The 12307-nt window shown below is 48.7% G+C and overlaps 2 protein-coding genes across 3 annotated transcripts in view; both read right to left on the bottom strand.

Moving 5' to 3' along the window:
- The window catches only part of Gcn1 (GCN1 activator of EIF2AK4), a 72040-nt gene extending 68732 nt beyond the window's left edge, over positions 1 to 3308 (bottom strand). For both annotated transcript variants that reach the window (XM_004664139.2, XM_045132002.1), the window contains exon 1: positions 3267 to 3308. In XM_004664139.2, the coding sequence (XP_004664196.2) occupies positions 3267 to 3284 (18 nt within the window). In that variant the 5' untranslated portion in view covers positions 3285 to 3308. The remainder of the gene's footprint in view (positions 1 to 3266) is intronic.
- A 2101-nt stretch (positions 3309 to 5409) lies between these two features.
- Positions 5410 to 10082, bottom strand: Rplp0 (ribosomal protein lateral stalk subunit P0). Its single transcript, XM_004664138.2, has 8 exons — positions 10037 to 10082; positions 9701 to 9802; positions 8651 to 8826; positions 8448 to 8535; positions 8204 to 8350; positions 7917 to 8102; positions 6186 to 6326; positions 5410 to 5640 (listed from the first exon to the last, which is right to left on the bottom strand). The coding sequence occupies exons 2-8, from the start codon at positions 9752 to 9754 to the stop codon at positions 5479 to 5481; spliced, it is 954 nt and encodes a 317-aa protein (XP_004664195.1). The 5' UTR covers positions 9755 to 9802; positions 10037 to 10082; the 3' UTR covers positions 5410 to 5478.
- Positions 10083 to 12307: the final 2225 nt, after the last annotated feature.

The following is a 12307-nucleotide window of genomic DNA, read 5'->3' as shown; positions in this document are numbered from 1 at the left end:
TGAGGAGAGAGAGGAGCAGAAAGAGATAGAGAATGGGTGTGCCAGGGCCTCTAGCCACTGCAAACAAACTCCACCTTTGCACCACCCTTCTGTATCTGGCTTACATGGGTACTGAGGAACTGAATCTGGGTCCTTGGGCTTCACAGGCAAGCACCTTAACCACTAAGCCATCTTCCCAGCCCACTTTTTTTGTTATTGCTGCTTTGAGATAGGGCCTCACTCTAGCCCAGGCTGACCTGGAATTCACTTTGTAGTCCCAGACTGGCCTCAAACTCAAAAAAAAAAAAAATTTATACATACACACACACACACACACACACACACACACACACGTATATAGAATTACCCTCTGTACCTAGAATTCCTAAAAAGCTACCTTCTCATGTGGTAACCTTCATTCTTGGCTAGTTTCTCTCACAAAGATCAAAGAGCTTTTCAGGGTCAAGGGCTCTTTTTCTTAATCAGAAATTGAGAGGCCACTGCAAGAGAGATCCAGATGCATGTGCCACCATGTGCATTTGGTTTATGTGGGTTCTACAGAATCAAACCTGGGTCCTAGGCTTTGCAGGTAGGCACCTTAACCACTAAGCCATCTCTCCAGCCCAAGAGCTGAATTTTAAAATTTCATTTAATTTTGATTAATGTAAGTAGCCATACAGCTATTTTGTTAATAGCCACAGGCTAGTGGCTACCACAATAAACACAACTCTCAAGAGGATTCTCCTATACTTTTTTAAAATTTATTTTTAGGTGCAGGATCTCACACTAGCCCAGGCTGAGTTGGGACTCACTCTGTTGTACCAGGCTGGCCGCAAACTCCAGGTGATCCTCATACCACAGCCTCCCAAGTGCTGGAATTAAAGGCATGCACCACCACACCTGGATAACACAGTGTGTGTGTGCATGTGTGTACACGTGCATGCACGTGTATGAGGGTCCACACATGGGTGAAGGTCAGAAGTCAACCTCAGGTGTCACCTTCGGGATCATCTTCTTTTTCTGTTTTCTTCTAAACTCCAGACACATGCATCACTTTGTATACCTGGCTTTTGTGGTGCTGAGGGATGGAACCTGGGTCCTTAGGCTTTGCAGGCGAACGCCTTAACCGACAAGAAATCTCTCCAGCCCTTTTTTTCTTTTTTCCTGAGACAGGCACTCTCCTTGGGCCCCTGGGATCCTCCAGTCTCCCTCTTCTCCACCACTGGGCTTCTAGGAACACACCACCACACCAGGTATCTGTATATATGAGCACGTTCACGTGCATAAGTTCTGGTGCATGCAAGCCATAGCCCGTGTGGGGGGGGGGGTCAGAGGACAACTTCGGGTACCTGTTTGAGACAGGGTTTCTTGTTATGGTTTAATGTGCCAGGCTAGCTTCTGGAAGATCCGCCTCCTTTCTCACCATCCATGTGCCAGCTGTATGTCACAGCACTAAGGTTTTTACATGGGTATTGGTGACCTAACTCAGGCCTGCATGCTTATACAGCAAGTAGTTTATTAACTGAGCCATTTTGCCAGGCGTGAAGGCGCACGCCTTTAATCCCAGCACTCCGGAGGCAGAGGTAGGAGGATCACCATGAGTTTGAGGCCACCTTGAGACTACATAGTGAATTCCAAGTCAGCTTGAGCTAGAGCGAGACCTTGGGGGGGGGGGGTGGACGGGACGGGACTGAGCCATTTCCGCATACCCAGTGCTTCCACATTCAGTATGTTATTCCTCCAAAGTCCTCTCAAAATACCCACCTAAAAAAACTTTTCTTCCTAGGAGTCAGTATAAATCACCTTTAAACAAATAAACAGTCCCTTTCATGAGAGACCCACACAAAGTGTCTTCAGGATGTTCAAGTTAACTAACAGTCCCTTTTTGGCCTCAGGGCCCACATATATAAATCAATTAATCTCACTTCAGAAAACCCAAGCGAGTTAAACTGTCCTAGACAGACATGCAGGTGGACTCCTATAATCCCAGCACCTGGAAGGCAAGAGGCAGGAAGATCCCCACAAGTTCCAGCCCAACCTGACCTGAGTTCTAGGACAGCTTGGATGACATAGTAAGACTGTGTCTCCAAAACAAACACACACGTTTCTCCCCCCCCCCCCAATATATTGTCTTTTCATCCAACGACACAGCTAGAAAACAGGCTGAGGTGAAGAAAAATGGTTTCTCCCAAGTCCTTCCCTAATTGTTCGGTTACCCAAAGGTGTCACACCTTCCCAGGTGAAGACAGTTCATTGATTTAACACCGGCTCTAACTGAAGAGTTAATGAACCACTGGTCTTGAACCACTGACCTCGGTGGACCATAAAACTTTCCTGGGCCGTAGCATGATAAGGGACTTCTGTTACAAAGCAACCTCACAACTCAAAAGATCCAGCCTCAAGAACCTAGCAGGCCACCCGGACATGTGATTAGTCCTTAACTTCTCCCCATTCTTCACTTCCAAAGACCCTCCATCATCCCTCACCCTTCAGATCTCTCCCCTCTCCCACATTCAAATTCAGCAGCAGTTTCCTCCCGGGAGAGCTGCTGTTCCTCCAATTAAAAAAAAATAAGCCTGCGTTGGCTTTTTCTTTCCCTCTTGTACGTCTCACGTCCATCCCGAATTCTAACACTAACAACGACTAAGACGTACGGAGCCACACTTTGATCTCACTGAATCTTCACAACCGTATGAACTGGGCTTTTTGTTGGTTGGTTGGTTGGTTTTCAGCCTCGATTTCCAGCTGCAAGCACTGAGCGTCGGTGGAGTTTTAAGCCACTTTTGTCTAGTGTCTGGGAGAAACCGACGAGCAGGGCACTGGCCCCCTGACTCCGAACGCACGCAGAGATCACACTGCAAGTCTGTCTCTCCAGGGAGCGGGGGTCGGGGAGGGGGCGGGACGCGAAAAGCATTTGCTGAACTCAAAGTTTCACCAGGACTCGCGCCGTCGCCCCAGAGCTCACTGCAGGACGACTTTCGGGGGGTAACAACAACAAAAAAAAAAGAGGCGCAGAGGCTCAGGGAAGGTGAACTTCTGCAACCGCGGGACCAGGGAACCTTTGCTCCAGCGGCTCCCAAGCAAGCCGAAGCCCCGCGGGGTCGGAATGCGGCTCCCGGGCCCGGACGAGCAGGGAGCCGAGCCGATCGAGTCCCTGCGCGGCCCCGGACCTTCCGCAGCAGCCGCCGCCGCCACCTCCCGGCACGCTGAAGTCAGGCCTCCCGGGCCCCGCCGTCCGCGCCCCGCCGCCCGCCCGCCTGCCTCGGCCCCAGGGCCGCCCGCCTCACCTGCGTGTCCGCCGCCATCCTGCCGGCGCTGACTCCGGAACCGCTTCCGGAGCGCTTCCGGGTCACGGCAGGGGCGGGGTTAGTGGGGGGGACCCACGCGGCAGGGCGAGGCCCAGCAACCCGAGAAGGTCGGCCTGGGCCCTGGCGCCCCCCCTTCCCCCCCCCCGAGGACGGCGGCCGCCGAGGGTCAGGCTTAGCGTCGGGCTTGACGGCTGCCTCCTGTCCCGGGAGTCTGGGCCTCGAGGGAGATGAGGGTCCCAGGACAACACCCGTGGAGCCGGCAGATACAGCCGTTCCCCAAAAGTGCATTTTCCCGCCCCCCAGAACTGACCTAGATAAAAGAATTGGGAGCTGGAGAGATAGCTCAACACTTAAAAAACACTTGCTTGCAAAGCCTGACAATCTGGATTCTGACTCCCTAGTAACCACGCAAAGCCAGATGCACAAAGTGGCATATGGGAGGGTCTGGACTTCGTATGCAATGTGACAAAGAGGCTCTAGTGTGGCCATTCTTCCTCCTTGTAAATAAAATAATTTTTAAAAAATGAAAAAAAAATCATTAGAAGCCATGTGTGGTGGCGCACGCCTTTAATCCCGGCACTCGATAGGTAGAAGTAGGAGGATCACCATGAGTTCGAGGCCACCCTGGGACTACAGTGAATTCTAGGTCAACCTAAACTAGGCTGAGACCCTACCTTGAAAAACCAAATAAAATAAAAAAGAACTAGAAAAGGACTTGGTGGTGCACACCTAATCGTAGCACTTGGGAGGCAGAGGTAAGGAGGGTCACTTTGAGTTCGAGGCCAGCCTGCAAGTACATAGTGAATTCCAGGTCAGCCTGGGCTAGAGTAAGAGCCTATTTGGGATGGGGGGATTGAATTTGTCTCATGTCAAGCAGGTTAGAACCGGTGAAGGAGGCATGGAGAAGGAAACCCGAAATTGAGAACACATGGGAAGAGGCGGTGGGCCGGGGTGAAGAAAACTTCATTCCCATGGAGAGTTGTCCTTTTTTGTGTAATTTATTTATTTATTTATTTACTTATTTGAGAGCGACAGACACAGAGAGACAGAGAGAGAGAGAGAGAGAGAGAGAGAGAGAGAGAGAGAGAGAGAGAATGGGCGCGCCTGGGCTTCCAGCCTCTGCAAACGAACTCCAGACGCATGTGCTCCCTTGTGCATCTGGCTAATGTGGGACCTGGGGAACCGAGCCTCGAACCGGGGTCCTTAACCGCTAAGCCATCTCTCCAGTTGTCCTTTTTTGTGTGTGTGGTAGGGTCCTCACTCCAGGCTGACCTGGAATTTACTACGTAGTCAATTTGACCTCGAACTCTTCCCCAATCCTACCTCTGCTGGGATTAAAGGTGTGTGCCACATCACCAGGCAAGTGTTGCTTTTTAATGTGGTCTCCACCTGCTTATTATGGGTCACCAGCCAGTACGAAAAAGCATACCCCAGCACCAGGAATGCTGAGGCAGCAGGATCACTTCTAGAAAATATTTGTGTCACCTCCTTTCAGGATTGCTGGTCATTGAGCCAAGCTCCTCTCACTGTAGGAATGCTATAAGTCCCTCAGCTTGTTTAGTGTGGGACCCGAACACTTGTGCAGCAAACACTCCATCCACTGAATCATCTACCCCTGAGAAGCTATTTACCAACTACCCATATTGTGTTAAAAATAAGCAATACAGGGGCTGGAGGGATTGCTTAGTGGTTAAGGCTTCTGCCTGAAAAGCCAAAGGATGGATGTTCCATCCCCCAAGACCCACACAAGCCAGATGCACAAGGTGGCACATGCGTCTGGAGTTTGTTTGCAGCAGCTGGAGGCCCTGAAAAAAAAAAATCTGTGTATCCAGAAAGATGTTTATAGGTTATGAGCAAAATTTTCCTTCTTTGGTTTTTTGAGGTAGAGTCTCACTCTAGCCCAGGCTGACCTGGAATTCACTATGTAGTCTCAGGGTGGCCTTGAACTCACAGTGACCGACCCTCCCACCTCGGTTGGGATTAGAGGAGTGGGGCTCATTTTGTTTGAGGGTCTATGTATATAGCTAGCTCAGGCTGACCTCAAGCCCTCAAATACAATGAACCACTGCAGTCTGTAGCATACTATACTATGATCCTCAAAATGTACAAGAGTCCAGAGACATTCAAGAGAAGTAAGCCTTTATTTCCATGTTTTCCAAATAAAGCTGGCTTTTTGGTTGCTTTCTGGTGATTAGTCGAAGAGACCGAATCCCATGTCCTCATCTGACTCCTCCGACTCTTCCTTCACTTCCACCTTGGCTGGGGCGGCTGCAGCAGCAGGAGCAGCAGTGGTGGCGGCGGCCACAGGGGCAGCGGCCACAAATGCAGATGGATCAGCCAAGAAGGCCTTGACCTGAAGCAGAGAAGCCAGTGGTCAGTGTGCTACACAGCCCTCCAGGTGGCACATCAGACCCTTCCCTGTCTATATTAACAAGCAATTATGTCCTAGCCAACAAAGCTTTCCTATATGGAAGCAACCCAAGTAGGATGGTTTGGGTGAGGCCTGCTGAGGACCTTGAGACCCAACCGTCACTAATCTTAGCCCTGGGTCTTGTCATTTCTACAGTGACAACATGCATACCCTTCTCCAAGGGAGGGTGTCTCACTGGGTTCCAGGCTGACCTCAAACTCAGTGATCCAACTACCTCTGCCTCCACAGTGCCATGCCTTTTTTTCCCCTAAGGTAACTATGTAACTTAAGGTGGGCTCAAATTTACAGCAATCCTCCCACCTCAGCCTCCCAAGTGCTGATATTACAATATGCCTCAGCTTTCCAAAGTACATTCTTAAAATGCCCCTACTTGCACCTAGTATATAATAGAGCATAAAAAGCACTAATTCAGACTACCGTGTCACCCTGACTTAGTCAGGCCCACCATGGCGGATGGAATATTTTACCTTCTCAGCAAGTGGGAAGGTGTACTCAGTCTCCACAGACAAGGCCAGGACCCGCTTGTACCCATTGATGATAGAATGAGGCACTGAGGCAACAGTTGGGTAACCAATCTGCAGACAAACACTGGCAACATTGCGAACACCCTGTGGAAGACAGACGACACTTAAGCAGACATCCTTGAAAGACAGTAAAGCCCAAAGACCCAAGGGAAGTTCACGGTAGATGAAAACCCGCAGCCGCCAAGACTTGGTTAGCTGCTCAGGCCACTTCACACCAAAGGCTCCTGGCAGCGCAATTCATGTCCATCCACCAGCATGTCCCTTTTCTGAAAACCTTGGTGCTCTATGTGCCATATGACACTTCTGAAAATGTAAGCTGCCAGTCACTAAGTGCCATCAGAGAAGGACACTTAACTACTTCCGGATGTGGACTTACACTGTAAGTAAATGGAGCTAGAATATGGTCATCCCTTGGCATCTTAAGGACTGGGCCCAGGGCCCACTGCAGATACCAAAGCTACAGATGTTCAAGTCTCTGCATATAACCTATTTAAATCACTGTATTTCTAACTATAATACAATATCAACACAATGAGGTAGGGTTTCACTCTAGCCCAGGCTGACCTGGAATTCACTATGTAGTCTTGGGGTGGCCTCAAAATCCTCTTACCTCAGCCCCCCAAGTGCTGGAATTAAAGGCATGCAACACCATGCGCAGCTCTTAAAACGTTTTTAAAGGACCTAGGTTCAATTCCCCCCTACCCCATGTAAGCCAGATGCACAAGGTGATGCATGATTCATTCAGTGGCTGGAGACATTGGTACACCCCAATTCCATTGCCACTCCCACTTCTTCCTTTCAAATAAAAATTTTGGAAAAAATTTAAAGATGAGAAGCAGGCTAAAGGTCACTTAGTGGATAAGGCGCTTGCTTGCCTGAAAAGCCTAAGGACCCAGGTTTGACAACCCAGTACCAATGTAAGCCAGATGAACAAGGTGGCACATGCATCTGGAGTTCATTTGCAGTGAATGGAGGCCCTGGCACACCCACTCTGCTGTTCCCTCTCTCTCAAATAAGTAATTTTTTTTAAAAAAAGACAACAAAGTTTGCACATGTTTTATATTTTTTCTTTCAAATCCTAAATTGGTTAGTGTGTGGAATTCGTAGGTATAAAGGGCACACTGTATATATAATTGCAGTATTTTGTTTGCTCAAAAAAAAAATCTTTATTTGCTCGTGTGCATAGGTCCATTGTGTGTACATGGCCCAGCTTTTATAACATGGGTTCTGGGAATCAAATGCAGGTCCTCATGCTTGCAAGGCAAACACTTTGCTGACTGAGCTATCTCTCCCCAGCTGCCTGAATCATATTCTCTGTAATTCCTCACTTAAAAGATGATTTCATGGCAGTATCAAAAGAGAGTCTTCAAAAGAAAGGGTATTTGGCAATATTAAACACTATTAAATAGTATTACTGCATTAAATTATCCTCATTTTCCTTTTACTCACCAGGCTCTGGGTTTGATCCCCAGCACCACAGTCTCATGTCTTGTTTGTGAAGGCCCAGCACTTTTCTCAGGCCTTCCCTTAAATCCATCTACAAATTTACAAAGCTACTGCAGGAGATAGACTAAGCTGTACATGGTTTACAAAGCTGGCTTAGGCAGCACAGACAGGACTGGTATTTGTCGTGCCCCCAGCCATCCACAAGGGAAGAGGCCAGCTGGCACATACCTCCAGGAAGCGAGAGTGCAGGGTATCCTCTGTGATGTCAAGCACTTCGGGGTTGTAGATGCTGCCATTGTCAAACACCTGCTGGATGATCAGCCCAAAGGAGAAGGGGGAGATGTTCAGCATGTTCAGCAGGGTGGCCTCGCTGGCTCCCACTTTGTCTCCAGTCTTGATGAGCTGCACATCGCTCTGAGGAAGGAGAGGACAGAGAGCAGGTAAGCACCTGGGCACACAGCAGGCCCACACCCTCCCCAGCACCAGGTTGGCACTGACAAAGAAAGGCTACTCACCAGAATTTCAATGGTGCCCCTGGAGATTTTGGTGGTGATGCCCAAAGCCTGAAAGAAGGAGGTCTTTTCGGGCCCCAGACCAGTGTTCTGGGCGGGCACAGTGACTTCACATGGGGCAATGGCACCTGCACGGGCAGCAGCTGGCACCTAAACAAAAGCAATCAAATCAACAGCGAACAGTGAATGGTCTATTCTGCTCTAAGGGGCCTAAGTAAGTTGTCATCCAAATTGCTTCTCCTCTTACCTTATTGGCCAGCAGCATGTCCCTGATCTCAGTGAGATCCTCCTTGGTGAACACAAAGCCCACATTCCCCCGGATATGAGGCAACAGTCTGCAAAGACAAGTTTACAGTAGACAAGTTATCTGAAAGCAGCCATTTTTCTCCAAGAGGAAAAGGGAGAAGGGCACCAGGGAGGAAGCACAGGCTGCCAGAGGCATTGACTGACTTCTCCAGAGCTGGGTTGTTCTCCAGGTGTCCTCGGATGGCCTTGCGCATCATGGTGTTCTTGCCCATCAGCACCACGGCCTTCCCTCGGAGGGACATGCGGATCTGCTGCATCTGCTTGGAGCCCACGTTGTCTGCTCCCACGATGAAGCATTTTGGATAATCATCCAAGAGTTGCTACAAAAACAAACAGACCGAAACATCAGGATGCTATTTCGACTTCATGCCTCCCTTTTACACTTCTGATCTTTTCTTCCTAGCAGGCATGACCTCAGTTGAACAGATCTGATCTCAACTTACTTGCTGGTTATGAACGCTAAATATCAGGTTAGTACAGTGAGACAAAATTAAAATATTGAGCTAAACACAGTGGCACAAACTGTAATCCCTGCTAAGGCAGAAGGATGGCTAAATCCAGAACAGCCTGCTCTGTATAGAAAAGACTCCCCCAGAGAAATTTTTTTTCCCCCAATGATGAAGCACATCTGATTTACTAAACTAATTACACTAACAGAAAAAAAAAATGTTCCCAATAACTTGATCAAGGAAAGCAAATCTTACATTGGAAACCCTGATTCTAAAGAACTTGACTTGTAGAACCTAAGTTGCAGGTATATTGGTTATCGTGCCTCTACGTTGTCTATACCTTTATGGAAAAATAAAAAAATAAGCCGCCCAAGAGCTACAAAGCAGTCTCATTTCTGAAAAGCTGCATGGTCAGCATTTCTGATTCAGAGCCACTGAAAATTCACTGGGACACTTCGCTGCTGGACTGACAGGTCTTGGATAGGCAACAACTTGTCTCCTTATAGTGAGTCACTCCCTGTCTCAGACCTTCCCAAATACTAACAAGAGGTACTAGTACAACAGGCACTACTTAATGAGCCATTTGGGCCACCTGGCTCTGGTTAACTCCGGAAAACTATTAGAGCTACAGGAGAATTACTCCAAACGGCCGAGTTCTGTAAGAGCGCCCGGCAGGTGCTTGTTTCGCCGAGCGCCCGGGGAGGGAGGCAGCACGAGGCACAGTCACAATCCCCTCCGCACTTACGATGATCTTAAGGAAGTAGTTGGACTTCCAGGTCGCCCTGTCTTCCCTGGGCATCACGGCGGTGCGTCAGGGATTGCCACGCAGGGTTTAAAGACGATGTCACTGGGGAAAGAGGAGGAGCGCAAGCCCGGTCACTCCAGCCCGAGGCCTAAGTGAAGCCGGCCACGCGGGAGCGCCGCCACTAGCAGTGCAGCGTGAGCCCGCCGCCGCCGAGGACCCCAAGCAGGGGACGCGTGGCCCCCTTAAACGCACCCCACCCTATCCTTCCCGATCTCCCGAAGAACTCCATGCTTCCCGACACCCCGTTGCAACACGGACCAGACCCCAGGAACAAACCTCTAAAGAGGACGCCTGGCGAGAGAAAGCTCACGCGCCGGCGCGCGTCTTTTATACGCGGACGAACGGCCCAATCAGAAGCCGCGGACGGTCTCAATGCCTATTGGCTTGCGCCATCACTCGTCCCGCCTAATAAGATTCACGAAGGCATCTATTGGATAAAATGGCTGCCAATCCAGCCAACAGGAAGCTGTCTTTAAGTAGGGTTGTTAAAGAACGTCCCTTGTGGTGGGAGCAGAGCTCGCTCAGAACTGCTGCCACCTGCTGGCCTGGAGCTGCCTTGCTCGACAGGAGCTCGATTTTGTGATGGTGTCCCTGCCAGCTGGACAACTCAGAAATTACAGCTCAGAAATCACTGCAAATGCCTTAAAAAACAGAAGGTCTCTCTCTCTCTCTCTCTCTCTCTCTCTCTCTCTCTCTCTCTCTCTCTTTCTCTCTCCTTTTTTTTTTTTTTCGAGGTAGGGTCTCACTCTAGCTCAGGCTGACCTGGGAATCACTATGGAGTCTCAGTGTGGCCGCGAACTCACGGTGATCCTCCTACCTTGGCCTCCCGAGTGCTGGGATTAAAGGCGTGTGCCAACACACCCAGCTTCTCTCGCTCTTTTTTTAAAATATATTTATTCATTTATTTAAGAGAGAGAGAGAAAATGGGCACGCCAGAGCCTCCAGCCACTGTAAACGAACTTCAGATGCATGCGCCCCCCCTTGTGCATCTGGCTTACATGGATCGTGGAGAATCGAACTGGGATACTTCGGCTTTGCAGGCAAACGCCTTGACAACTAAGCCATCTCTCCAGCCACCCCCCCTTTTTTTAATCTAAATATTTCATTTATGTACTTGAGATAAAGGCAGAGAGAAAATGGGTGCACCAGGGCCTCTAGCCACTGCAAACCTTGTGCATCTGGCTTTACATGAGTACTCAGGAATCAAACCTGAGTCCTTAGGCCTTGCAGGCACCCACCACAGGTCTCTTTTCTCGTTTGTTCCTCCCTCAACCAAAACAGAAGGATTCTTTTTGTTTGTTTGTTTTTTGTTTGTTTCAATGTAGAGTCTCACTTTTAGCTGAGGCTGAGCTGAAACTCACACTGTAGCTACAGGCTGGCCTCAAACTCACATCAATTCTCCTGCCTCTGCTTCCAGAGTGTTGGGATTAAGCACATGCACCACCACACTGGTGGTTTGTGCCTTTAATCCCAGCACTCGGGAGGCAAAGGTAGGAGGATCACCATGAGTTCAAGGCCACCCTGAGACTACGTAGTGAATTCCAGGTCAGCCTGGGCTAAAGTGAAACCCTACCTCGAAAAACAAAAGAGAGAGAGAGAGATGAGATACTGGGTGAAGGCAATTTAAGTTTTACTCTGAGAGAAAAGAGGAGCTTTTGACAAGTTTTGAGGACCTGAGAACTCGAGTTTATTAGCTTATTTTGTTATGCTATTCAACATTTATTTGAATAATTGTGCTTTATCATTTTTTAAATATATTTATGAGAGAAATAAGAAAAGAGAGAATGAGCACACCAGGGCCTCCACCCACTGCAAATGAACTCCACATACATGTGCCACCATGTACATCTGGATTATGTGGGTTCTGGGGACTCAAACCTGGGTCCTTAGGCTTCACAGTCAAATGCTCACTAAGCCATCTCTACAACCCTGCTTTATCATTTTACTTTTTTATTTTACTTTTTTGAGGTAGAGTCTCTCACTCAGCCCAGGATGACCTGGAACTCACTATGGTCTCAGGATGGCTTTGAACTCACGACAATCCTCCTACTTCTGCCTCCCAAGGGCTGAGATTAAAGGTGTGTGCCATCATGCCCAGCTCATTTTTTTAATTAATTAATTAATTTTTTTCTTGAGGTAGGGTTTCACTCTAGCTCAGGCTGACTTGGAATTCACTATGTAGTCTCAGGGTGGCCTTGAACTCAGCAATCCTCCTGCCTCTACCTCCCGAGTGCTGGGATTAAAGGCATGCACCACCATGCCCGGCTTTTTATTTTTTTATGAAAGAGAGAGAAAGAGAAAGAGAGAAAGAGAGAGAATTACATCCAGGGTCTCTAGCCACTGCAATCAAACTCCAAACGTATGTTGCACCTTGTGTGTATACATCACCTTCTGCATCTGCAGGTTAGCACCTTAACCACTAAGCTGTCTCTCCAGCCCCTGGCTCATTTTTGTTTCTTTGTTTTCCTTTTGTTGTTGTGGGTTTTTTGTTTTTTGTTTTTTCCTGTGGTTTGAGATAGGGTCTCACTCTAGTCCAGGCTGACCTGG

Source organism: Jaculus jaculus, chromosome 13 (genome assembly GCF_020740685.1).
Source record: "Jaculus jaculus isolate mJacJac1 chromosome 13, mJacJac1.mat.Y.cur, whole genome shotgun sequence".
NCBI classification, from domain to species: domain Eukaryota; kingdom Metazoa; phylum Chordata; class Mammalia; order Rodentia; family Dipodidae; genus Jaculus; species Jaculus jaculus.
The sequence above is the reverse complement of the archived record's forward strand: the minus strand, read 5'-3'. Positions and strand labels throughout refer to the sequence as shown.